The sequence below is a fragment of the Acipenser ruthenus genome, chromosome 1 (assembly GCF_902713425.1).
Source record: "Acipenser ruthenus chromosome 1, fAciRut3.2 maternal haplotype, whole genome shotgun sequence".
Taxonomy (NCBI): Eukaryota; Metazoa; Chordata; class Actinopteri; order Acipenseriformes; family Acipenseridae; genus Acipenser; species Acipenser ruthenus.
In genome coordinates, this window is record NC_081189.1 from 3586621 (window position 1) to 3610717 (window position 24097).

The following is a 24097-nucleotide window of genomic DNA, read 5'->3' on the forward strand; positions in this document are numbered from 1 at the left end:
TGAAGCAGAGTTTCATGAACATGTGACAGGGCGTTGAAGCAGAGTTTCATGAACATGTGACAGGGCGTTGAAGCAGAGTTTCATGATCATGTGACAGGGCGTTGAAGCAGAGTTTCATGAACATGTGACAGGGCGTTGAAGCAGAGTTTCATGAACATGTGACAGGGCGTTGAGGCAGAGTTTCATGAACATGTGACAGGGCGTTGAAGCAGAGTTTCATGAACATGTGACAGGGCGTTGAAGCAGAGTTTCATGAACATGTGACAGGGCGTTGAAGCAGAGTTTCATGATCATGTGACAGGGCGTTGAAGCAGAGTTTCATGAACATGTGACAGGGCGTTGAGGCAGAGTTTCATGAACATGTGACAGGGCGTTGAGGCAGAGTTTCATGAACATGTGACAGGGCGTTGAAGCAGAGTTTCATGAACATGTGACAGGGCGTTGAAGCAGAGTTTCATGAACACGTGACAGGACGTTGAAGCAGAGTTTCATGAACATGTGACAGGGCGTTGAAGCAGAGTTTCATGAACATGTGACAGGGCGTTGAAGCAGAGTTTCATGAACATGTGACAGGGCGTTGAAGCAGAGTTTCATGATCATGTGACAGGGCGTTGAAGCAGAGTTTCATGAACATGTGACAGGGCGTTGAAGCAGAGTTTCATGAACATGTGACAGGGCGTTGAGGCAGAGTTTCATGAACATGTGACAGGGCGTTGAAGCAGAGTTTCATGATCATGTGACAGGGCGTTGAAGCAGAGTTTAATGAACATGTGACAGGGCGTTGAAGCAGAGTTTCATGAACATGTGACAGGGCGTTGAAGCAGAGTTTCATGAACATGTGACAGGGCGTTGAAGCAGAGTTTCATGAACATGTGACAGGGCGTTGAAGCAGAGTTTCATGAACATGTGACAGGGCGTTGAAGCAGAATTTCATGAACATGTGACAGGGCGTTGAAGCAGAGTTTCATGAACATGTGACAGGGCGTTGAAGCAGAGTTTCATGAACATGTGACAGGGCGTTGAAGCAGAGTTTCATGAACATGTGACAGGGCGTTGAAGCAGAGTTTCATGATCATGTGACAGGGTGTTGGCCTGTGAACGGGTGACCACACGCTCCCCAAGAGTGCATCATAACTGCAATACCAAAGAACCAGGCTCATTTGCACTAGCACTTACAAAGCTTAAGTCAAACAGTGTGCATATTTAATAAGACAGGAGGTGCTCAGCAGTGAATATATATTGGGTAATCCCTTAAGCTGTCTACACAGAAAGCTCAGTTGATGTTTTTTTCCTAATGTAAAGACAGCTTAGATGCATTGCAATGTTGAATGCTGAATGATTTTCTTTCCTGGATCAATAATAGGTAATCCTAATGTAAAACAACAAGTCAATTATAATTACATTCCAATCAGCTTGTGCTTGAAGGCCCCTCTGCTCAATGCAGCTGCAGTGGGCAGATACACAAACGCACACATGCAGATTGTAGGGTTGATTGATTGTGACTGTGGCTTCTCTGGGAAGCTGCAAACATCTAAATTAGTCACCTTTAAATGTAAATGTGAGACTCGGTGGAACAAATGTTATATGGAAGCTCTCTTAGAAAGTTCATTTCCAATGGAGAATAACTTCAAATTTGTCAATTCCTTGGATTCAACATCTTGTAATGCCTCTGTAATGATCCCTCATTCAAGCTCTGCACCTTTAAGGTTAAGGCTTTTGGGAGACTGACGTCTAACCTCACCTCGGAGGGAATGCATTGTGGGTCCGCAGTTACAGTGAGTGGAGTTAGACCATTAAAAACCAGAAGGTAAACTCTGTAAACATACTGTACTACACTGGGTTGCTGTACCTGACTATCTGTCCAAATGTGATGAAGGGGTAATGGAATGTGTGATGGAACAAACACAGGGCCTATTCGGATATTGACATGTCTTAATCAGTGAATAGTTTTCTTCTCAGACTCAGACAGGGAGCATCATATGCTCAGTACAGAATGCAAACTACTCTAGCCAGTTTAGAACTTTTGACCAAGGCAGCAGTAACAAGGAATAGACTGTATGCAATGGAAAAAGAAAGAAAGGACTTACTGTATATTCATTGAGTGCCCTTCACATAGAACAACCACAGACAGCTACAGTGGATAGCACTGCGGTGGGAAGAGTGCACATTTGCTTTACAAAGACTCAAAATGGTCTTAATAGAGAGCTGTGGCTAGTTGCATAAAATCCCCCCTTACTTTTCCACCCTAAGTGGTGGCAACTTAATGCATTAAAGTCAATATCTTATCCATAATGTATCCTAATGTGTTTTATGCGCCAGACCATAAGAACATTTACGAGGAGGTCATTTGCCCCATCAATGCCCGTCTGGTTCTCATTCGTGGTTATAGAGGTTTTAACCGTAATGGCAGTGTGTCACACATGTTTGTAATGTATTGGGTTCCTTTGTTAATGAAGGTGCTAGAAAGAAATGCTTTTCTTTTGAAATTTCACTACACAAGCTGTATAAAAACTACAGGCCAAAACAAGCAAACACAACACTTTACCGCGACTGGAGGTGGAGGTGTACTGTAGGTGTAGCCATGGAAATGAGCTTCGGTAGTTGAGGTAATACTGTGATTCTCATGTTAGATACTAGACAGTGTGGTGATGGAGGTTTGCGTGATCGTGGATGATGATATGAGGTGTGTTACTGAAGCCTTCAAACTTCATTTGGTTAATCAAAATGGGCTTTCAAAAAACAAAACATTCCATTGAACAGTCCTTGTGTTTCCAAAGAGCCACATTTCAGCAGCGAAATGCTGCTTTGATTCCTTGGGCTCCTACTGGTGTCCCAACAGTCTCAAAAAGCAACAGACAATCTCTTCTCACAGCACTAGCAGCTGGTCCTCAGTGTGAGTGGGTGAGCTTACACAGCAGCTTCCCCCGCTTAGCCCCATTGACACTGCCAGTGGGCGTCACGGTGCATTCGAAAGATAGTGCTTTTAGGACTGGACTGCGTCTGAACAAGGATATACAGTGCAGTGATTTATCTGACATCATGACATATATCTACAAATGCCACTGTAATAGCAATTTTTACCCCTTTATGCTGACTTAATTGCTGTTCCAGTTAGGTCCAATGAACCCAAATAAAAGAACTAGCTGCTGGAACACCCAGCATAGCAAAGTCTAATAAAGCACAGTGAAAGCATAGGACAGCATTGAAAAGCTTAGTGAGATATGGTAAAGCATATTAAAAAAAGATGGCAAACGATGGTAAACTGTGCTAAATGCATAGCATAATGGATGAATACTTTGATTGCTGCTCTGATGTGTAGCCGTCAGTCTTGTTGCTGGTTTCAGTCGCACTCTTGTCTCTGCTCTGTTTCAGTATTACTTCATCATTGTCTTCGGCCACGATGGACAGAAGCCTCTGGAGCTGCGTACGGAGGAGGAGACGGACTGTGACGAGTGGGTTGAAGGAATCCAACAAGCAAGGTACAGAGCACTGGGGATAACCCGGGGAAAAGGGTTAAGCTGCGTAACGATGCTTCATACAGGGCAGAAGTGTGGAGTAGTGGTTAGGGCTTTGGACTCTTGACCGGAGGGTTGTGGGTTCAATCCCAGGTGGAGGACACTGCTGCTGTACCCTTGAGCAAGGTACTTTACTTAGATTGCTTTACCTAATTGTATGTAAAAATAATGTGATATCTTGTAACAATTGTAAGTCGCCCTGGATAAGGGCATCTGCTAAGAATAAATAATAATACAGAAGGCAGAATACATTTAGAAGGCAGTGTGTGGCTTGTGGCAAAACCTATTTTAAACGCTTTTACCCACAAGGTAGCGGGTGTGAAACAAGCATGGTTTTGCTGCAGATTGTTAGTCATCGGTAAGGGTGCAGGTCAGATGGCTTTTCATCTAGGAATATAACAGTGAAAAGACTGTGATGAAAGATTCCAGTAGAGCAGTCTTGTATCACGGATTGGCTTGGATCTAACAATTGCAATGTCAAATGGTTCTCCATCTTTACGCACTGCACATTTGAAATACCCGGGGCTGTGGTTTGATCCTCAGCTACATTTTGGTGATCATGTAAATACAATTGTTTAAGAACTCACTCTAAAATCTCTTTGAATTGATTGAATAGACTAGGGCTTTATATGCGAAGCAATTACTACTGCCAGAGATAGAATATGTTGATACTGTTTACCAGTCAGCCCCAACTTCTCTGTTGCTAAAGCTTGACATGTTATATAATACTATGCAGTGTGATTACTTCACACAGCATTTTCACCTGTATTCTACTTTATTGTCTCTTCCTCTAACTGTATTTCATGCGTACCTTGTGCAATCATTATGTAACGGGCAGTGTTGTGTGATGCATTGCAGTTACAGATTCTGTCCCGTTGGTGAGATGAGACGAGGTCAAAAGCTCTAAAACCACAAACGGAGACGAGCCCAGCTCTTTTGCATTGTGGTTAAGAAGCTTGCTTTCAATGTGCGGGGTCGTTGGTTCACACCCAGCCTCCGCCCTGCTAGAATTGCAGTCATTTTATTCTCTGTTCAAATCTTGCTAATTCCTTGTGTGATCCACGCATCCCTTGCATATTTCAAGTAGGATCCTTCTTTATCTTTGCATAGTTCTTACTTTAAACTTGCATTTGTGGTCCTGAATGTCTTGCTTGAATCTAGCATGATCCTTGTGGTTTTGCATGGGTATTTTGTTGTGTGATGCTACTGATGCAGGTCGTGGTGATTGACTTTCCCATGGTACTGACACCTGTTTTGAGTTATTTCTGTCCTTAATGATGGGGGAGGGTATGTCTGCTACTGTCACCCTTGTTGTGTTTTAAGTGTTCATTGAAATGGAACATTTCATTCCACCTGTTATTACTCTGAGTGCACTCCATGCAGGATGGAGACTCTCATCCTTGCATTTCTATCAGTTGACTGTGCAAACCTCACAGTGAACAACCCGTTTATTATTAGATAAGGTGTAGTAGTAATAGGCGATCAATCATTTTTAGAGGCTGAGCTGGAAATGTCAGAGAATCACAATCTAGCTTGCTCCCTCCTTCCCGTCAGAGAACATCTACTTTGCTAACCCTGCTGTACGTCACCACAGTTCTGACCTTGTGCTTGCCTGGGCATTGCCTGCCCACATCCTCTAGCCTTGCAGGGTAGTTAACAAACAGAGAGCCTCTTTGAAATGCTGCTGCAGAAAAAAACAAATCCTTACCTATCTGAAGGCATCTGGCAGCAGGTGTTGTATGTCTCTGTAAAAATGTTAATTTGTACATATACTCTTATACCACTCTTATACCATACCAATTTCATTTCTGTTTTAGAAGTATTGGTTTTAAACCAAGTAGTTTGGTTTTGAAATGAAACTTCAAACAAACAGAACATGAACGTCAATATTAAAGTATGACAAATTTAAAAGCTTCCAGGGTCAGAATGTAGGATTGCTTCCTGAATTTATTCACGTTAGTCATTTCAGCAAATGGAGTTGGTTGGGAAAACAGATTAAGGCCATTTGATACTTAAAGGGGAACCCAAACCAAAAAAAAAATCTAATAAAAAATACTGATAATAACTCCACGTGTTCCGTATTTAAAGACAAAATATAATAAAGATCCATTCCCGTCCCCCAAAATTTTTTAAAACTGATATTTTTGCCCCAAGCAAAGAATTCCGTGACCTTGACCAGTGATGTCATAGAGTGAACACCTTTAGTGTTGGACATGACAGCTGCAGTAGAGAAAGACTACAACAGCAGCTCTGATTCAGATTTGGTGTCTCTGTATTCAGAAATAATGTACAATAATGAAAGCCTTATGGAGCGACTATCTTCAGAACAACTGATAGAGCCCTATCGTTTCAAACTGTACAAGAGCGAGACGGATGAAACGGAAAATAGCAGCGATCAAGACAATCTCATGATTGTTTAAACACTGCCTGGTAAGGATGAAGAGCAGCGATCAAGACAATCTCGTGATCCTTTAAACACTGACTGGTAAGGATGAAGACAGCGATCAAGACAATCTCGTGATCCTTTAAACACTGACTGGTAAGGATGAAGAGCAGCGATCAAGACAATCTTGTGATCCTTTAAACACTGCCTGGTAAGGTTAAAGAGCAGCGATCAAGACAATCTCGTGATCCTTTAACAACACTGCCTGGTAAGGATAAAGAGCAGCGATCAAGACAATCTCGTGATCCTTTAACAAGACTGCCTGGTAAGGATAAAGAGCAGCGATCAAGACAATCTCGTGATTGTTTAAACACTGACTGGTAAGGATAAAGGGCAGCGATCAAGACAATCTCGTGATCCTTTAACAACACTGCCTGGTAAGGTTAAAGAGCAGCGATCAAGACAATCTCATGATCCTTTAACAACACTGCCTGGTAAGGATAAAGAGCAGCGATCAAGACAATCTTGTGATCCTTTAACAACACTGCCTGGTAAGGATAAAGAGCAGCGATCACGACAATCTCGTGATCCTTTAAACACTGACTGGTAAGGGTAAAGAGCAGCGATCAAGACAATCTCGTGATCCTTTAAACACTGCCTGGTAAGGATAAAGAGCAGCGATCAAGACAATCTCGTGATCCTTTAAACACTGCCTGGTAAGGATAAAGAGCAGCGATCACGACAATTTCGTGATCCTTTAACAACACTGCCTGGTAAGGATAAAGAGCAGCGATCAAGACAATCTCGTGATCCTTTAACAACACTGCCTGGTAAGGATGAAGAGCAGCGATCAAGACAATCTCGTGATTGTTTAAACACTGCCTGGTAAGGATAAAGACCAGCGATCAAGACAATCTCGTGATTGTTTAAACACTGCCTGGTAAGGATGAAGACCAGCGATCAAGACAATCTCGTGATTGTTTAAACACTGCCTGGTAAGGATAAAGAGCAGCGATCACGACAATCTCGTGATTGTTTAACAACACTGCCTGGTAAGGATAAAGAGCAGTGATCAAGACAATCTCGTGATTGTTTAAACACTGACTGGTAAGGATAAAGAGCAGCGATCAAGACAATCTCGTGATCCTTTAAACACTGACTGGTAAAGAGCAGCGATCAAGACAATCTCGTGATCCTTTAAACACTGACTGGTAAGGATAAAGAGCAGCGATCAAGACAATCTCTTGATCCTTTAAACACTGACTGGTAAGGTTAAAGAGCAGCGATCACGACAATCTCGTGATCCTTTAAACACTGACTGGTAAGGATAAAGAGCAGCGATCAAGACAATCTCGTGATCCTTTAAACACTGCCTGGTAAAGAGCAGCGATCAAGACAATCTCGTGATCCTTTAAACACTGACTGGCAAGGTTAAAGAGCAGCAATCACGACAATCTCGTGATCCTTTAAACACTGACTGGTAAAGAGCAGCGATCAAGACAATCTCGTGATCCTTTAAACACTGACTGGTAAGGTTAAAGAGCAGCAATCACGACAATCTCGTGATCCTTTAAACACTGCCTGGTAAAGAGCAGCGATCAAGACAATCTTGTGATCCTTTAAACACTGCCTGGTAAAGAGCAGCGATCAAGACAATCTTGTGATCCTTTAAACACTGCCTGGTAAAGAGAAGCGATCAAGACAATCTTGTGATCCTTTAAACACTGCCTGGTAAGGTTAAAGAGCAGCGATCACGACAATCTTGTGATCCTTTAACAACACTGCCTGGTAAGGATAAAGAGCAGCGATCAAGACAATCTCGTGATTGTTTAACAACACTGCCTGGTAAGGATAAAGAGCAGCGATCAAGACAATCTCGTGATCCTTTAAACACTGACTGGTAAGGATAAAGAGCAGCGATCAAGACAATCTCGTGATTGTTTAACAACACTGCCTGGTAAGGATAAAGAGCAGCGATCAAGACAATCTCGTGATCCTTTAACAACACTGCCTGGTAAGGTTAAAGAGCAGCGATCAAGACAATCTCGTGATTGTTTACAACACTGCCTGGTAAGGATAAAGAGCAGCGATCAAGACAATCTCGTGATCCTTTAAACACTGACTGGTAAGGTTAAAGAGCAGCGATCAAGACAATCTCGTGATTGTTTAACAACACTGCCTGGTAAGGATAAAGAGCAGCGATCAAGACAATCTCGTGATCCTTTAACAACACTGCCTGGTAAGGATAAAGAGCATCGATCAAGACAATCTCGTGATCCTTTAAACACTGACTGGTAAGGTTAAAGAGCAGCGATCAAGACAATCTCGTGATTGTTTAACAACACTGCCTGGTAAGGATAAAGGGCAGCTATCAAGACAATCTCGTGATCCTTTAACAACACTGCCTGGTAAGAGTTTTGCTGGGTACCATATAATTGTAAAAAATGTAAAGTTAGCTAATAATAATAATAAAATTCGCTAGACGGAGCCAAAACCACAACATGTCCATGCACAGATTCCTGAATACAAACTAAAATGAAGGCCTAATTCCACTGGCATGAATTTTACATTTCTTATCTCAGGGTCTCCTGTGGTAACAGCCAAACAATGGGTACACAAAGGGAGGGCATTTGTTGTCAGGAAATTGACAAAACTTGGGAGACGTGTAAAAACAATGAGCCTGCGTTCACATGCGTAACCTGTCAGCCAGACTTCAACGCAGTATGTCTGAACCGCTGGGTGCTGGATACAGCCTCTTAACATTAACGACAACAGGACAACAAGACGATTCCAAGAAACGCCCACATGAGTATGTCCATCATATTTTCCACTTTTGTAAAGTTTTGCATTAGATTATTATCATTGGCTATCGTGAAAACAAGTTAAAATGTTAAATACAATTTGGGAGATCTTCCGACCAGAAGGCTGGTGGGAACGACTTGAGTGGTTTCCAAATGACTGGATAAAAAAGGTAAGCATGTCTAAGGAGTCGTATATATGAAAAAAAAAAAAAAGAAATACATTTTATTTTAAATTTCCATTACAAGGTTGACATACTATCTCATTATTTTGACTATTTTCAACTTACTATCTCGTTATTTTGATAAGTCGAAATAACGATATTGTAAGTTGAAATAAGGAGATAGTAAGTCAACCTTATAATGGAAATTTAAAATGTATTTGTTTTTTTTTTGGTGGCGGAAATGGACTTCCATATGTATATGTGCTTCTTTGTCATTTACTGAGACATTTCCTGGAGTGCCGAAGCACACAGATGAGACGTTCGGTATCAGGGAAAAACGAGTTGCGGTCACACTGTGGCGTTGGGGATACGAATGGTCCCATAATGTTTTATTTAAGTTGTAAAACCATTTTTTTTTTTCTTACAACAAAATATTATACAACCATACTTTGATTAAATAAAAAAAGTATATTATATGTATGCACTATTTACCATTGTTATGAATTTACTATTCATCAATATTACAAAATCAACTTGGCTCATCAGGCACCTATATATATTTTTTTAGCCATGATTATCACACAATGTCTGATAAACAATGACATCATTAGTTGCACAGAAATCCACTGAGCACCAACTCTGGTTGTGTTAGTGTGGTTGTAATACACACACACAGTTAGTACGCATTAACGAACCGAACTGGATTAATAACCGCACTCGATACTTGCTCTGAAAAGGATTAACTAGTGCGGTTGTCTCTGCCCTTTGTAACTGAACTGTGTGTGTATACAAACCGTATTAAGAGCAAAAGGTGAACTCACAACTGCATTTAGCCTGTGTGTGTACGTAGCCAAAGTGTGCCGAACACAAATGTGAGGATTTGTTCGGCTTAGTCCAGACTCGCGTAAGTTGAATACATTTTGTCCAAGCCCTGGCAACCTTGGGATTCTTTGAGGTGGAAGCAGCAATACAAACCAAGATAGTCTTAACCAGCATAAGTGGCCAAACACATCGGCGTGGCATTATGGCAAAAACCGAACTACAAGTCAAAGGTAAGTCACGGATTGTATCGTTGTCTTCAATGTGAATGGTAGTAGAAGAATGTTGGATTCGTTCACGTCGTGACGTCACGGAAGTAAAAGAAGGTTAGAGAAAATCCAGATTTAATCGCTAAATTACCAATTTTTTAAATTGGAAATTAAAAAAATACACATCATATCGTATTTCAATGATTTCAAAGGATAGTTTAGTGTGAACGTAGGTATGGGTGGGTTCCCTTTAAGCTACTGCTAATATTTAACAGTCCTCCTGGATCTGTCCCTTTGGAGTAGTCAGCCAGACTGCTCTACCACATATCACATGGTGGGCTCAGTTTTCAAACGATTTACAAGTTACAGACCCATACCTGACTAAATGTGCAGTAGAAGGAATAAGTTTGACCTCACTTATTGAAATGATCACAAGCGTACATTCTATCAGTTACAGTAGACTTCAGAAGCAGACGTGTATACTGAATGAAGCCATTCTCTCGTTGGAAAACAACACAAACGTCTCCCAAGCTTTCCTGTTTTACTCGTGTAAAACACAGGGTTTTACGTTATTACATTTTGTGAAAACCTACACCTTTACCATTGTAAGTTTGTTAGAAATAGGTCAACTTCGAATACGGGCATCATCAAATACAAATGATCCCTTCCATATTTATTTTAACCTCTAGTCCTGCACTTCAAATACCTGTGATCTCATGCGCTAGTTGAAATATTTCAGTAGATATATCTATGTGTGTGTCTCGACAGTGTCTACATGCACACGCTCTGAAGTGACATTCTCATTACACTGGGGTTTGTTTCTGTTTACACTGACACCTACTCTGTCCTCTTTTCTTCTAGCTACTCCGACATTATAATTGAACGGGAGGTGCTGATGCAGAAGTACATCCACCTGGTGCAGATCGTGGAGACGGAGAAGATTGCAGCAAACCAGCTGCGGCACCAGCTTGAGGACCAGGACACCGAGATCGAGAGGCTGAAAGCAGAGGTACAGCCTCATTGATTTACATTGTGAGTTGCTTATACAGTACACATACATACAGAGGTACAGCCTCATTGATTTACATTGTGAGGTGCTTGTACAGTACAGTGCACATGCAGCTATGGCCAACAGTTTTGCATTACACTATAGAATGAACTAACTTAGCTTCATAAAGTCAAATTAAACCTGCTGAATTATGTTACATTAACATATTCAATTAAATAACGCTTTGTAGTTTTCCATATGCTTAATGAAAAATTGTCACAAATTGAAGAATGTGACATGCAATACTGTACTACTATTATGACTTTTGGTAGACTTCTGTGGAATCATTTTGTAGTTGTTTTGATTACACAATGTTAAATAAAAAATCTAAATTATGTTCATATAGTTGTTATACTTTATATCCTCCAATACGTGACTGAGGAGTCAATTAATTTAACTTAACATTACAAATAATTAATCAAAATTAAAATAGGTTCACACCTTTGCATATTCAGTGAATCAGGGAGAACATATCATATACACTCAGGGGACCCACTTAGGGCAGAGGGAAGATGACACTTTACAGAGGATGGTGAGGATAGGAAATGGGCTACCTGGTCATGTTGTTAGGGGCAGAATCATTTGGATCCTTCAAGACACAACTTGACAAAGTTCTGAGATCAATCAGCTGCTAGGAACCAGATGAGCATAGCCAGGCCAAATCGCTGCCTCTCTTTCTTTTTTGTTTTTTATGATAATTACTTAGCAGCCCTTCTTGATGTTTTTTGATCAACTCAAGCTCTCTTTCATTATAAAACAGTGCATGGAAGGGAAGGACATAAAAACATAAGAACATGTACAAACGAGAGGAGGCCATTCGGCCTATCAATGCTCGTCCTGTACCTGTTAGCTGATTGTATAAAATAAAAAATAAAAAAAAACATATAATAAACTGAAACATATAGGACTATAGCAGCCTGGCTATTTGCGTTTGCCAAACCCCGTGCCATGGCATTGCATGCAAACTATTAGGGCTGTGGAGACGGGATTGAAGACTAATGAGGGTGGAGAGTAGTTTGCTTGCCAGTAAACTATGTTAAAAGTCAAAAGCTAAAATGTGTGCAATAAAATTGTGCAGGGTAATGGTTTTTAAGATCCCTGAAGCATTTCAGAAATTAGACTAGTGGTTTAACTCTGCTGTGTTCGGCTGTCTTTCTTGTGTGGTATATCAGTGCCATGTGCCATTGTGGTCTCCTAATGGCTCTGCTTTTAGGGTTGTAAGAGTAATGCGCTGTTGTTATAATAGTATTTTAATGGTGTATTCTGACCTTTATTGTAAGACCTGTCTTGTTCTGAGCAATCTGTATTCGTGTCTTCCCCACATTATTTTCCCTAGGCAGTGGTATATTAGAAATGGAGAGTAAGATAAACATCCACAGACTGTACAACAAGTTCCCCCTGAGCGTTCTGATTAAATAACTGCATCAGTTCTCCAGCTCAGAACAAGGGCAATAAGAGAGACAGGCCTGTAAACTGCTTTGCACTAATCTACTATATAGTGTGTCTTTTTGCAGTCCATAGGGATGAGGTCATACTAACTGCTTACAGACCAGTATTCCCTTACGCTTGCTTTTTGCACACATTCATGCTTTCTTCTTATTTGTCTATTTATTTGTTTTGGAGTGAATGCTCACAGCAAGGGTTGTGAACACTGTGTAGATGTGCGGGTCTCTTTTCAAGACTCGTTCTTTGATGTATTGTACATTACCAGTATAGTATGACATGGACTCGACTCCTGTGTGCTGACTGTGGCACTGTTTGGTTTTTGATACTTATTTTTCATCACAAATCAGTACTACCCTTTTTAATTAAAGCTGGAGACAGCTGTAAATGCTTTACAGAGGTGTCAGAGAATTCCGATGTTGAAGTTTGATTTCTACAGTCCACTGGCCCCATGTATTGAATTAGTATAGCATGGTTTTGGATTATAGGTGTAGATTCCTGGGGTTCGGATGAGTGAGAGTCTGCTGTAGTTTTATTTGTATGTGTTTTTATCTATCAGTGGCAGCCTGTGGCTTTCAGGAAAACAACTTTAACATAATGTAATAAGCAATCAATCTGGTTTTTAATACAAATATTACCACATATTGCGCCTAATATTGCTTTTCATTTTATCCATCCAGAAGTTGCAGTAAACCCTGAATCATTAAACAATTCTTAAATACAGTTTGTATATCTTTATGACTCCCCTTTTGGATATCAGTGGTTTTCTGTCTATCTAGATAACCTCTTTTTGTGATGAAACTCGGTGAGAACATTTTATATAACAAGTAATCGTAAGTGTAATCCTTGTGTATAAAGTGGTGTCTGTTAGTATTTAAATTACATTCATATTTAAAACATATCTCTAAAAACAGGTAGTGTGCCTGTGATGAGTCAAAGGGGTTTCGGTCTGTAATTCAGCCTCCCGACAGTAGAAGGTATCAAACCGACTCGGGACTTCCCTTACCAAGATCTCGTGACCATGACGAAAGTCATCTTTATGAGGGGCGGCACCTTGGTGAGGGGCGGAAGTACGAGTATGTAAATTCCAGCCACTGGAGTCACGTGAGGTTCAAGGACACCTGTCAGTTGGAATTGGTGTTCCACTGACTACCGGGGCGGGGCTTTGCATACTAAAGGGAACGTGCTACTGTGTCCGGGGTTGGTCCCACGAAGTGTAGGCGGAGGAAAGGCTGGAGGGAGAGAATCAGTGCCGGGTTCTTGTTGTTTTTATTTTTCACGGTCGGAAGCTTTACTCACGTTGTTCTCTTGGTTTGGATTCTTTTTCTTTTGTTTTATTCAGCACATCACGAAGAGGACTAGGAAGCTTCCGATCCTTTTGTTTTGTTTCTCCAGCACGCCCTCCCTCACATCCTTCTTTTGTTTTTTTTTTTTTGTGTAAATATTAATAAAGAAAAACTTTTTACACGTAAAGTACTGTCTGGAAATTCCATTATTACTCACACGCCTCACAGTGCCATTTAGAATTTAACATGAATATTTAAGTACCATTAACAAGGTAACATTCTGAAATTGAAATGTCTCCCAATAAAGAAAGATAAGCATCCTAGGGCTAGATTCTCAAAGCTAGGAACTCTAAATCATCATTAGCACAATTCTTCAATGACATAAACATGCACCCAGTAAAGACATTAACACCTGAAAAAACAACAATGAAATTTATTGGAGGAGCTTGTGAGTAGTCTCAAGTCGTTTCCTTTTTGTTTTAGAATTGTAATTGTTATTTTTTCCTTGCCTAATGACGATATAGAGTAACAGGCTTTGAGACTAGCCCCTACTGTAAAAGGCTTTTGGGGTCCACTAATAGAGAGTTTGTGGTTGAAACACTGCTTTCTGCGATTGATGGGTCCCGTCACCCTGCCCTGACCTGTGAAAGCTGTCAGAGGTCTCACCTCACAGGAGGGCAGCGAGATCCTGGGTCACACCTATCATTCCCTTAAATACATATTCTAGTGCTTACTCATGCTGTCACCTCGCTTATTGAATTATAAAGTTTGGAAAAGAAGCGCTCCCCTTTGCTACCACCAATGGTGTTGGTGGTGATTAGACTTTACACAGGTAAGACTTTTACACAAAAAAAGAAAGAAAAACAAGGGTCAAACCACGCAGCTTGCTTGTTTAGTTTGAACATGCTTTCCTTATCCTTGGCCCAGATTTACATGTTGTCTACATTATTGGCTGCTTATTTAAGCCAGTTAAAAATTCCATCTCATCCCTGATTTTAGTAAACCTTTGATCAGTTTATTGTGACCCCTTCTCTTTCCTTTCTTTTTCTCTGATCTTTACAATTGTTTTTTCCAACTTCCAAATAGTCTGTTTTTAATAATGTCAAGTAGTGAAGTGGTAATAGAGTATGTTTTGTTTCCTAGATTATCGCCCTCAATAAAACAAAGGAACGGATGCGCCCCTACCAAGGAAATCAAGAAGATGAAGATCCAGATATTAAGAAGATTAAAAAGGTCATGTGAACCAGCCTGCAGGCATTACTGAATGACATTACACGTGTGGAGTGTGTGATCAAGGACATTTTGTCCACATTTGGGGCATGTGAAAGGGTGACTAAAGGTCAGGCAGGCAAGATCAGTGACTAATTCATTTGTTTAAGCGCAGGATTCCGCACTGTTATTGACAAAAGAAACAAAATACAAAACCAATTAAATGCTCTTAGGCAGAAACAAAGGAATAAAACCAGCAGGAAATGCTGCACTAAGTTGTCTCTTGCTAGTTTTACACAGTTCTAATTTGTTATTTGAATAGTTTATTCCTCTGCCGTTGACTTTGCTTCCACATGAGCCCCGAGTCTCCTTCCCCACTGCTCGCTGTGCAGCTGACCTCCCTCCGCCCTTCTCAATCCCTGCAGGTCCAGAGCTTCATGAGAGGCTGGCTGTGCAGGAGGAAGTGGAAGACGATCGTCCAGGACTACATCTGTTCCCCCCACGCCGAGAGCATGAGGAAGAGGAACCAGATCGTCTTCAACATGGTGGAGGCGGAGACGGAGTATGTGCACCAGCTCTACATCCTGGTCAACTGCTTCCTGCGGCCCCTCCGAATGGCAGCCAGCTCCAAGAAGCCGCCCATCTGCCACGACGATGTCAGCAGCATCTTCCTCAACAGGTAAGACTCGGGCCACACAGCAGCCTGAGGTGTATTCAGTTGATCTCAACAGTGGCAGATCCCAATTCCAGTACTGCAAAGCATTATAACAGGAGGCTATTGAAATCAAATATCTAACAGTACATGTGAGTCTCTTTAGTGAATCTCTGTCATTAAAAATATGTAAAAGTTCCCGAAAGGTCCAGTATTAAGGATTTAAACAGCCTGCTATCTAGACCTGCTATCTTCAGGTCAATTGAATACACGTCCCTGATCCGTGCTGCATCTTCTGGCTTAAATACTGTTGGGTGGCTCGCTTAAATTAGCAAAACAGTTTTAAGGCGTTTATGTTGGTGCTTAACCAAACCAGTTTCCAGAAGCTATCCAAGATGATTGTGCCGGGTGACTCTATTATGCCGCACTAATGCTAATGCTTTTCTTTTAGTGAGACGATAATGTTTCTACATGAAATATTTCACCAAGGACTGAAGGCAAGGATCGCTAATTGGCCTACGTTAATTTTAGGTGAGTTTGTAAAAGGCATGAGTGTGGACTGTAAAAAATAATATATATATATATATATATATATATAAAACATGTTAGGAGGCGTTGGTTCAGTTTGAGATCACTGAGGCACTTCATTCAGGCTGCACAAAACAAGAGCTGAACTTTCCCACAGACAGATGCTCAAGGGACATTACCCGTTAGGATACATAGCACACACACACACAACCCCTCCCACACTCTCCAGAATTCCCCATTGGCATGAATGGGCTTCTCCATCACCTGCTGTTTACATGCTACCCCCTGTTCATCCCTTAGTGGTTGTAAGCATTGTCACTTTTTGGCTGCTGTTACACAGGAGTCTGCCCTGGCCTGGCCACCCTGGCATTAATCCTCACATGTGGGCACAATGGAACTGCGTGCACTGTCTGCTTGCTGTGTGGACGAGGAATGTTTATGGGACAGTAGGAAGAAGGGGAGTGGCTTTTGGGATTCCTGTTCTTTTATCAGTCAATGAAGAGGTGTTGGTTTTTGGTTTCTACAGCGTTTAAATAAGCGTTCCAGTAATGCTCCGAGCTGACTGAAAGCTGCTTTAGAGCTGATAAAAGATTTCAGCTGTGGTCCTTGTATGTAAAATACTGCCACATGAAGGAGATATATAGTGGATTTATAGGACTGCGCGTGTCTGTGTAGGAGTTATATCAGCACTCGCAGCTCGTAACCAGGTCTCTGCTTTCAGCCTCATTCCGTTCACTTCTAACCTACATAATATAATTTCATTAAAAATATTACTGTATTATTTAATAAAAAAATGACTTAACCCTTTGCCATGGGTATGTTCCCATACCTATTGAATGCCTATTTCCTCAATGTCAAATATATTGGCCACCTGGCAGCAAAGGGTTAATGTTATGGAGAAACGTCTATCAGATCTGATCACTCCCTAATGCTATTCATTGTATTTGGAGAGGTGTTTGTATTTTACTCATACCTACTGAGTGTTTGAATTAAAATTGCTGCTTCAGTAGCTCACAGTTTCCAAGCTTGTGACATCTCAAGGGTTAAAACAAGTCCTGTAATTCCCATAATTCACAGTGTTGAACAACCAAGCAATTTGAGTTTGAAAGAGACAGGGGTTTCCATGGTTACGCAGTGTTTTTGTTTCCCACATGGCAGGCACAGAGACTGTGTAAAAAGCCTGATTACATTTTACAGCGCTGTTTCTTTTTCTTCCAGCTGACCTGTTTGACATTTTACTGCCAATGTTGAACATCTATCAAGAGTTTGTGCGCAACCACCAGTACAGCCTCCAAGTCCTGGCCAACTGTAAGCAGAACCGAGACTTCGACAAGCTGCTGAAGCAGTACGAGACCAACGCTGCGTGCGAGGGGAGGATGCTGGAGACCTTCCTCACCTACCCCATGTTCCAGGTAGCTCCCTTTAGCTCTCTGCCCAGTTTCCTGTCAGTAGTGCTCTTGTGTAAGGTGCCTAACAAAGCCTTGCATAGTGCTTTTAACAGGAAGAGGACAAGGCCACATTGTACTGTGTGCCGTCAGCGCGGTACCCTTGTGTAGGGTGACTGAGGAACCGTTTTTACAGGAAAAAGACAAGGTCCCCCTAATTGTTCCAGTGTTGCTGCTGATAACATTGTAGGCAACCAACCTGTAGGATCTGCCCTATAACCAGGCAGCATCTGAAGCAGGGGTGTGGGCATTTTCTAGAATAAAACCACCTGTAACCCATGTATTTTCCTTTCCTATTGGGATAAATACAACATGAATACCTGAGGATCAATATGACATGCATACAAAACAGGCAAGATACAAGCACCTTGTACTAAAGTGTGTTTGTGTCAATGTGTTTGTAAACTAATTTGATTACCAGTGTGTGAATTCACAGCTGCCACATTAACATACTCCAACGCTGGAGCTTGTTCAAGTTGAAAATGCAGACAGGACCTTGCTGGGTAAGACTGACCCCAGTGGTGTAAATTAGGTAATGCACACGGAAATTCTACCAGGTTTGTAACTGCTTGTGCAACAGAGCCTGGCTGTAGTGGTTCAGATATGGTGCTGTTGGGGTCACTGAGAGTCTCACCTGGTGAAGGCACGGCCACGTGGTGTGCAGTATGGGTAATACAGTCAGGGGAGCACATGTTCACACCCTGTCTGTGTGAAGTGGCTGGGGGATTCTCACCACCACGCTACTGGCCAGGAGCCCAGTGAACTCAAGTGGACACCAGCAGGGCTGGCTTTTGTCCTTCAGAAGCCGGTAGCTGTTCCTGGTTGTAAAGATGCATGGTTTGTCATGGTGTCAGAGGACGGCCACTGACCTTTAGTTCTCCTGAGCTGTTGTGGGAACATACCGGACTGTCTAAATTGAGGAAAAATAAGGGGTAAAATAAATGGGTACTCTAAATTAAAAAATTCAAAGATATGGCGCTGTCATGCTCAAGATGATGAGTTCTTGTCCAACCTCCTCCTGTGCATTAGTTTGCTTCGCCTCACCTTGTTGATCTTTCCCAAAATCTACATAGGAACTGACAATGCCTCACGAAAAGCAACCCACTCTGTGAAACAGGTCACCATTATGCAACATTACACAACAGTCCTTTCTAAAACTGTACACAAAACAGCTGTAAAAGGTTATCCAGATAATACAGAATCAATCATGTAACAATTGGATCGAGGAGTATGGAAATAGGTTTGTACACACTTCAATGGAATTAGGAAAAGTATGCATATCACAGACCAGTACAAAGAGGGGTGATGCCTTTGATGTCCCTTTGTACTGATCAGCGAGGAACAGTAACACTTTATTATGAATAGAAACAGGGCATCACATCTGCTCAGTCAGACAGCAAGACTTGCTTTTTGTATTTTGAATTGATCTTCTATCTGCTTTATGTGGTGTATTCTGTAGATACCCCGGTACATTATCACTCTTCATGAGCTCCTCGCCCACACCCCACACGAGCACGTGGAGCGCAAGAGCTTGGAATTCGCCAAGTCCAAACTGGAGGACCTGTCCAGGTAAGATGCTGACAGTACTATAGATATGTCTTTTAAGATGTGTATCTAGAAATGTGGACACACGGTTTTAAACTGGGTATATATATGTATATCAAAGTAAAGCAACGATATACAAAACACTGTGTAAGACAAACTGGATAAAAGGCTGAAAGAGAAAGCAAAGCGAAATGGAAAGAGTAGAAGAGGATAGAAAGAAACAGCGATTCTAAAAGCACTCTTTAACGTTACATTGTCATTTGATTTTTAAACTGGATTTTAAAAGGGTGACAAAAGCTTGGCAAAAAAGTGAATATTCAAATTGCCTTTCATTACATGATTCGCAGATTTTATCTTATTGAAAGAGAAACAGGGAAGAAGCTGGAACTAACCCACTGCCAATGTATCCTGTCCTCCCCCCACAGAGTTCCGCCCTGAACTGAAATACTGACCGATCCAGCCACTTTTATCCAGGTGCTGACCAGGTTAAATTGTGAATCAATTTACCAATTTAACCTGACCACGTTCCTCACACGTATTTCTTAAGAGGTGGGGAGGTCAACAGGATATAGAGCAATGCATTATGAATGGAAACACATTGAAGTTTGATATTATTGTAGTATGCAACAAAGTCATCCGTGCAACTTGCTTTGGACACCTACTGCCTGGGATGTGAGCCTCTGTTTTGTTTTTGAAGGGTAATGCACGATGAAGTGAGTGACACTGAGAACATCCGGAAGAACCTTGCCATCGAGAGGATGATCGTGGAGGGCTGTGATATACTGTTAGACACCAGCCAAACGTTTGTACGGCAAGGTCAGTCCATACTGTACTGTGCACGCAAACCCTGCTGAAGAGATTGGTAAGAGACCGGATGGAGATAAGATTGGAAGGGGTTGGTTAAACCTCTCCAGCATGTCAGTGCCCCTGGGTCCTGGTATATGGTAAACCATAATGTACTATAGTTATACGATGCATTGCGAAATGCATGGGTATTGCTTTGTGGGCCATGGGTTGGTATTGCTTTGTGTTTGTGTTCCTTAGTGATTTGTTATCAACAGTACCATGGTTGTCCTACTCAGATTAGCATGGCTTGAATTGTTCTCCTGTGGTTACGTTTCAAAACGATCATGGTTTCCACAGTAGAATATTGAAGTGTTTATCAGAAGAAGGTTAAGGATGACTATAGGACAACTACTAAAGGAAAGTGAATATGCTGCTATATATAGGCTGACCACGGCCTTGCCACAGTGTGACATAGACTCCCCAAGGTGCTGGAAGGGGTCTTGAAAGATGATAATTCATTCAGTCATTAATATTTCACAACTGTTGCAGAGAGAGAGAGGCAGGGGATTGTGATGACAAATGCACCCTTCATGTTTATACCTAACAGGTTCAAAAATTAGATAGATATCCAGGGATTGTGATGGCTCCTCAAATCATTCACACACAACTCCGGTGCAGAGGATGAGTCCCTTAAGGATTTATGCACAGTATACAATGTACCGTTCCTATAAAATGATTTCCGATGTGTATTGCCTTTCAGTGTTATTGTTTCAATCGTAATCTGTGACTGGTAATAGTGTAATGAATAGACATGCTTATGGATTGAATGTATACAGCTGTGGCCAAAAGTTTTGCATCATCCTATTGAATTAACTAATTTTACTTCATAAAGCTGAGTGAAACCTGCTGAATAATGCTACGTTAACATATTGAATTAACATACCGTTTTGTAGTTTTCCATATACTTAACTAACATGAAATACTGTACTGCTGTTAAGGCCTCTGATAGACTTTTGCAATATCATTTTGTAGTTAATTTGATTACACAATGTTAAATAAAATATCTAAATGAGGTTCATATAGTTCTTTTTTTTAAATTAAGTCTCAATCCTAAAATTCTAGGTGATTTAAAACTTTTAGCCATACTGTATAGCCACTAACAGTATCATGGGTCCCTAAACTCAAGTGTGTTTCTGTGGTTAAGGTTCTCTCATCCAGCTCCCCTCAGTGGAGAGAGGCAAGCTCAGCAAGGTGCGGCTGGGCTCCCTGTCCCTGTCCCTGAAGAAGGAAGGGGAGAGGCAGTGCTTCCTGTTCACAAAGCACTGCCTGATTTGCACCAGGAGTTCAGGAGGGAAGCTGCACCTGCTTAAGGTAGGCCATGGGAGCCGGCTTTACACAATCTCTCACTGACATAGCACGCTGAACACGTGTCTTATACACGACAGTATAATGGTGGAACATGAAGCAGCACATTGGGCCTGATTCTCAAAGCTGTTTACTCAAAGTTTAAGACTCATTGCAAGCCCAAAAAGTAAATGTTTTTTTCTGTTTGATACGTCTTTTGGGTTGCCTTTATTCTTTCTGAAGACAATTTGGAGTCAGTAGCTCTGAGAATCTAGCACATTGTCTTTTGCCTTGACTTCCTCAAAGCTCATGACTGCCCAGAGGGGCCTCAATCCCTACGGTTCTGAAGAAAAGAAATCCCACCTGTGAACATTATTGGTAAAATATCAAATGTAAAACTAAGCTGATGGTTTTCTTCAACAATATGTGTATCAGCTAATAATAATAATAATAATAATAATAATAATAATAATAATAACAACACAAGTTGGCATAAAGGTACTTAAATAATTAGCATAACTCCTGTACATACCTGTGCATCGTTTATAAACACTCAATTCCAGTAGCTCAGCTCTTCTGCTTGTTCTTCCTTTCTGTCTTATGACTCTTATACTCTTGTCTATTCAGTACCATCAGCCAATCAGCTTCCAGCTCTAGCGGGCTTCTATCAGATGATAGCTGCCCGCTGCTGCGTCACAAAATGAACTGTGAATCAAATTTAAAATCAATCCGCTCGGCCAGCTGCCACGAGGTAGAGCCTTCATCAAAGGGCACTATCGCTTAATTAGATTAAAAGCAAGTCAAACCCAAAGATTGGGAATAATGTGTCCCTGCTCTAACTTTAATGACCTCTGAGTGTGTTTTGTGAAATGTATGTGGGTATAAATTCTTTTAACCACGGCTGATGGCTTTCTTCTTTCTTCCAGCAAGGTGGAGTGCTGTCTCTGATTGACTGTACTCTAATTGAAGAGCCTGATGCAAGTGATGATGATGGTAAGTATTAAAGATATTGCTAGTCTCTATACAGTACATGGACCTGCTGGAACCAGGCCTCACTGGAGACTGTGCCGTTGCCCTTTGCTGTTCATGAGCACTGAAGAAAAACAGAAAAAAATCTTCATATACCGTATAATATAATAACGCCAATTGTATCAAAAGTAGGCAATGTTGTTCTGTTTGTGTTTAAGATTAAGGGCTGTTGCAATGGGGGTCACCTAAATCAGATACATCCGAGTTAAACAAAGGAAATAAAGTCTGAAATACAAGTGTCTTGTTCAAGTTTAATAAATACTGTAATGTTTTATTTAAAACTTGATCTGATTTGATCAACTTGACCCCCCTGGGACAGAGCATTTCACAGCACTGGAATATACTTCTGGAATTCATCATCATTTATTGGTGAGATTAATCCTGGGATAACCACGAATAGGTGGTTGATGCAATTGTGACCAAATATTATGCGGTGTAACCATAATCCAAGGTGATTCCCCAGCGCTGTAAAATGCTCCAATAAAATTGAGCTGTGACTTAACCCAGGTATAGTTTGATCAAATTGACCCCTTTGTTTCTTATAAATTTAACCTTAACTTCAAACTTGACACATCCTGCAAGTACAGTAAAGCCTGCTGTATAGTAGATTAAAGCTATTATGAATTTGTATTATTTTTGTGTCAAGACATTTTTGAAAATGTGTTTTTAATGTGTTTGTTTTTCTTGGATGTCAAGAAAACTAATTAATTGACAAATGTGTCGAGATATTATCTTCTGTGTCATGATTTAGTTTTCAATTTTATTATTTAATTTTTTTTTTAAATGAAGGAAAAAAGACCTGTTAGCATATACCAAAGAGTAATGACAACTCCAAGACTTTTTTTACTTTCTAACAAATGGAAACCATTCCTTTTCTACAGCAAAAGGTACTGGCCAAGTCTTTGGGCATCTAGATTTTAAGATTGTGGTGGAGCCCACAGACACCCCCTCGTTTACAGTTGTCCTGTTGGCTCCTTCACGACAGGAGAAAGCAGCGTGGACTAGCGACATCAGCCAGGTAAATAAGAAGAGCTTACAGTGTATTCCCACCCTACAAGTCTGTGTTGAGGTGATTTAAGAGGTAGGCTTTGTTTTACCCCAATAGAGCTCTCGGAAACATGTCTGATCTCTACATCTGGTACACCAGAGTGGAACCATTATCCTGTCCCCCCTGCTGCCAGCAGGATCATCACTTTATTAACATCAGTCAAATTTGAGAATGTGGTTCATTTTATTTTTCCAGTTGTCTTCAATCATGGATAACCAAAGCAAGGTTTAGATGTAAATGCACCTGGATATCATATGAGTTTTCTTTTTATATGTGTGTGTGTGTGTGTGTGTCTGTATTTTTAAATAAAGTAGAAAAACAGAAAAGGTTTCTGAACATTTTCTTTGGGGAGCTGAGTCACTAGATGTACTCTGAATTGAACCTGGATACAGCAATCTAGACACAGGGCTGTCTCATTCCTGATGCACAGAGATACAAACCAAGAGACTGATTTACCATTCCTACAAATCTACAGACATAAATAATACAGTAAATCTACAGGATGATCTGCCAGTGGAGTTGAAACTTCAGCCAACCCAGCTGCGTGAATAAGGCATGGCGTCCCATGGTTATCGTCAAGGGAGTTATAGGATTTTTGACAGCAGTGCTACAGAATAAAAAAAATAAACCATATGCTGTTGGAACAAATGGTTCATTGTAGAACTTGAAATGGTTCTGTGTTGTGGTATTTAAACCTTCGGATGTGGTTCATTTGAAAATTATATTTTGCAAAAGTTATTGCAATAATAATAATTATAATAATTATAATAATTATTAAGTTAGGTGAGTTTTTTGAGAGTTGACAAAAGGGGTTTTGTAATAAACAAGAGAGGTTTTGATCAAATG

At 40.9% G+C, this 24097-nt stretch overlaps 1 protein-coding gene across 11 annotated transcripts in view; it reads left to right on the plus strand.

The window, feature by feature from the left end:
• Positions 1 to 24097, plus strand: part of LOC117404117 (ras-specific guanine nucleotide-releasing factor 2) — an 89104-nt gene that overhangs the window by 29727 nt on the left and 35280 nt on the right. For all 11 annotated transcript variants that reach the window (XM_059032251.1, XM_059032324.1, XM_059032349.1 and 8 more), the window contains exons 2-12: positions 3373 to 3479; positions 10750 to 10897; positions 14809 to 14898; positions 15300 to 15553; positions 15978 to 16057; positions 17273 to 17466; positions 18959 to 19068; positions 19742 to 19860; positions 21035 to 21201; positions 22101 to 22167; positions 23085 to 23221. In XM_059032251.1, the coding sequence (XP_058888234.1) occupies positions 3373 to 3479; positions 10750 to 10897; positions 14809 to 14898; positions 15300 to 15553; positions 15978 to 16057; positions 17273 to 17466; positions 18959 to 19068; positions 19742 to 19860; positions 21035 to 21201; positions 22101 to 22167; positions 23085 to 23221 (1473 nt within the window). The remainder of the gene's footprint in view (positions 1 to 3372; positions 3480 to 10749; positions 10898 to 14808; positions 14899 to 15299; positions 15554 to 15977; positions 16058 to 17272; positions 17467 to 18958; positions 19069 to 19741; positions 19861 to 21034; positions 21202 to 22100; positions 22168 to 23084; positions 23222 to 24097) is intronic.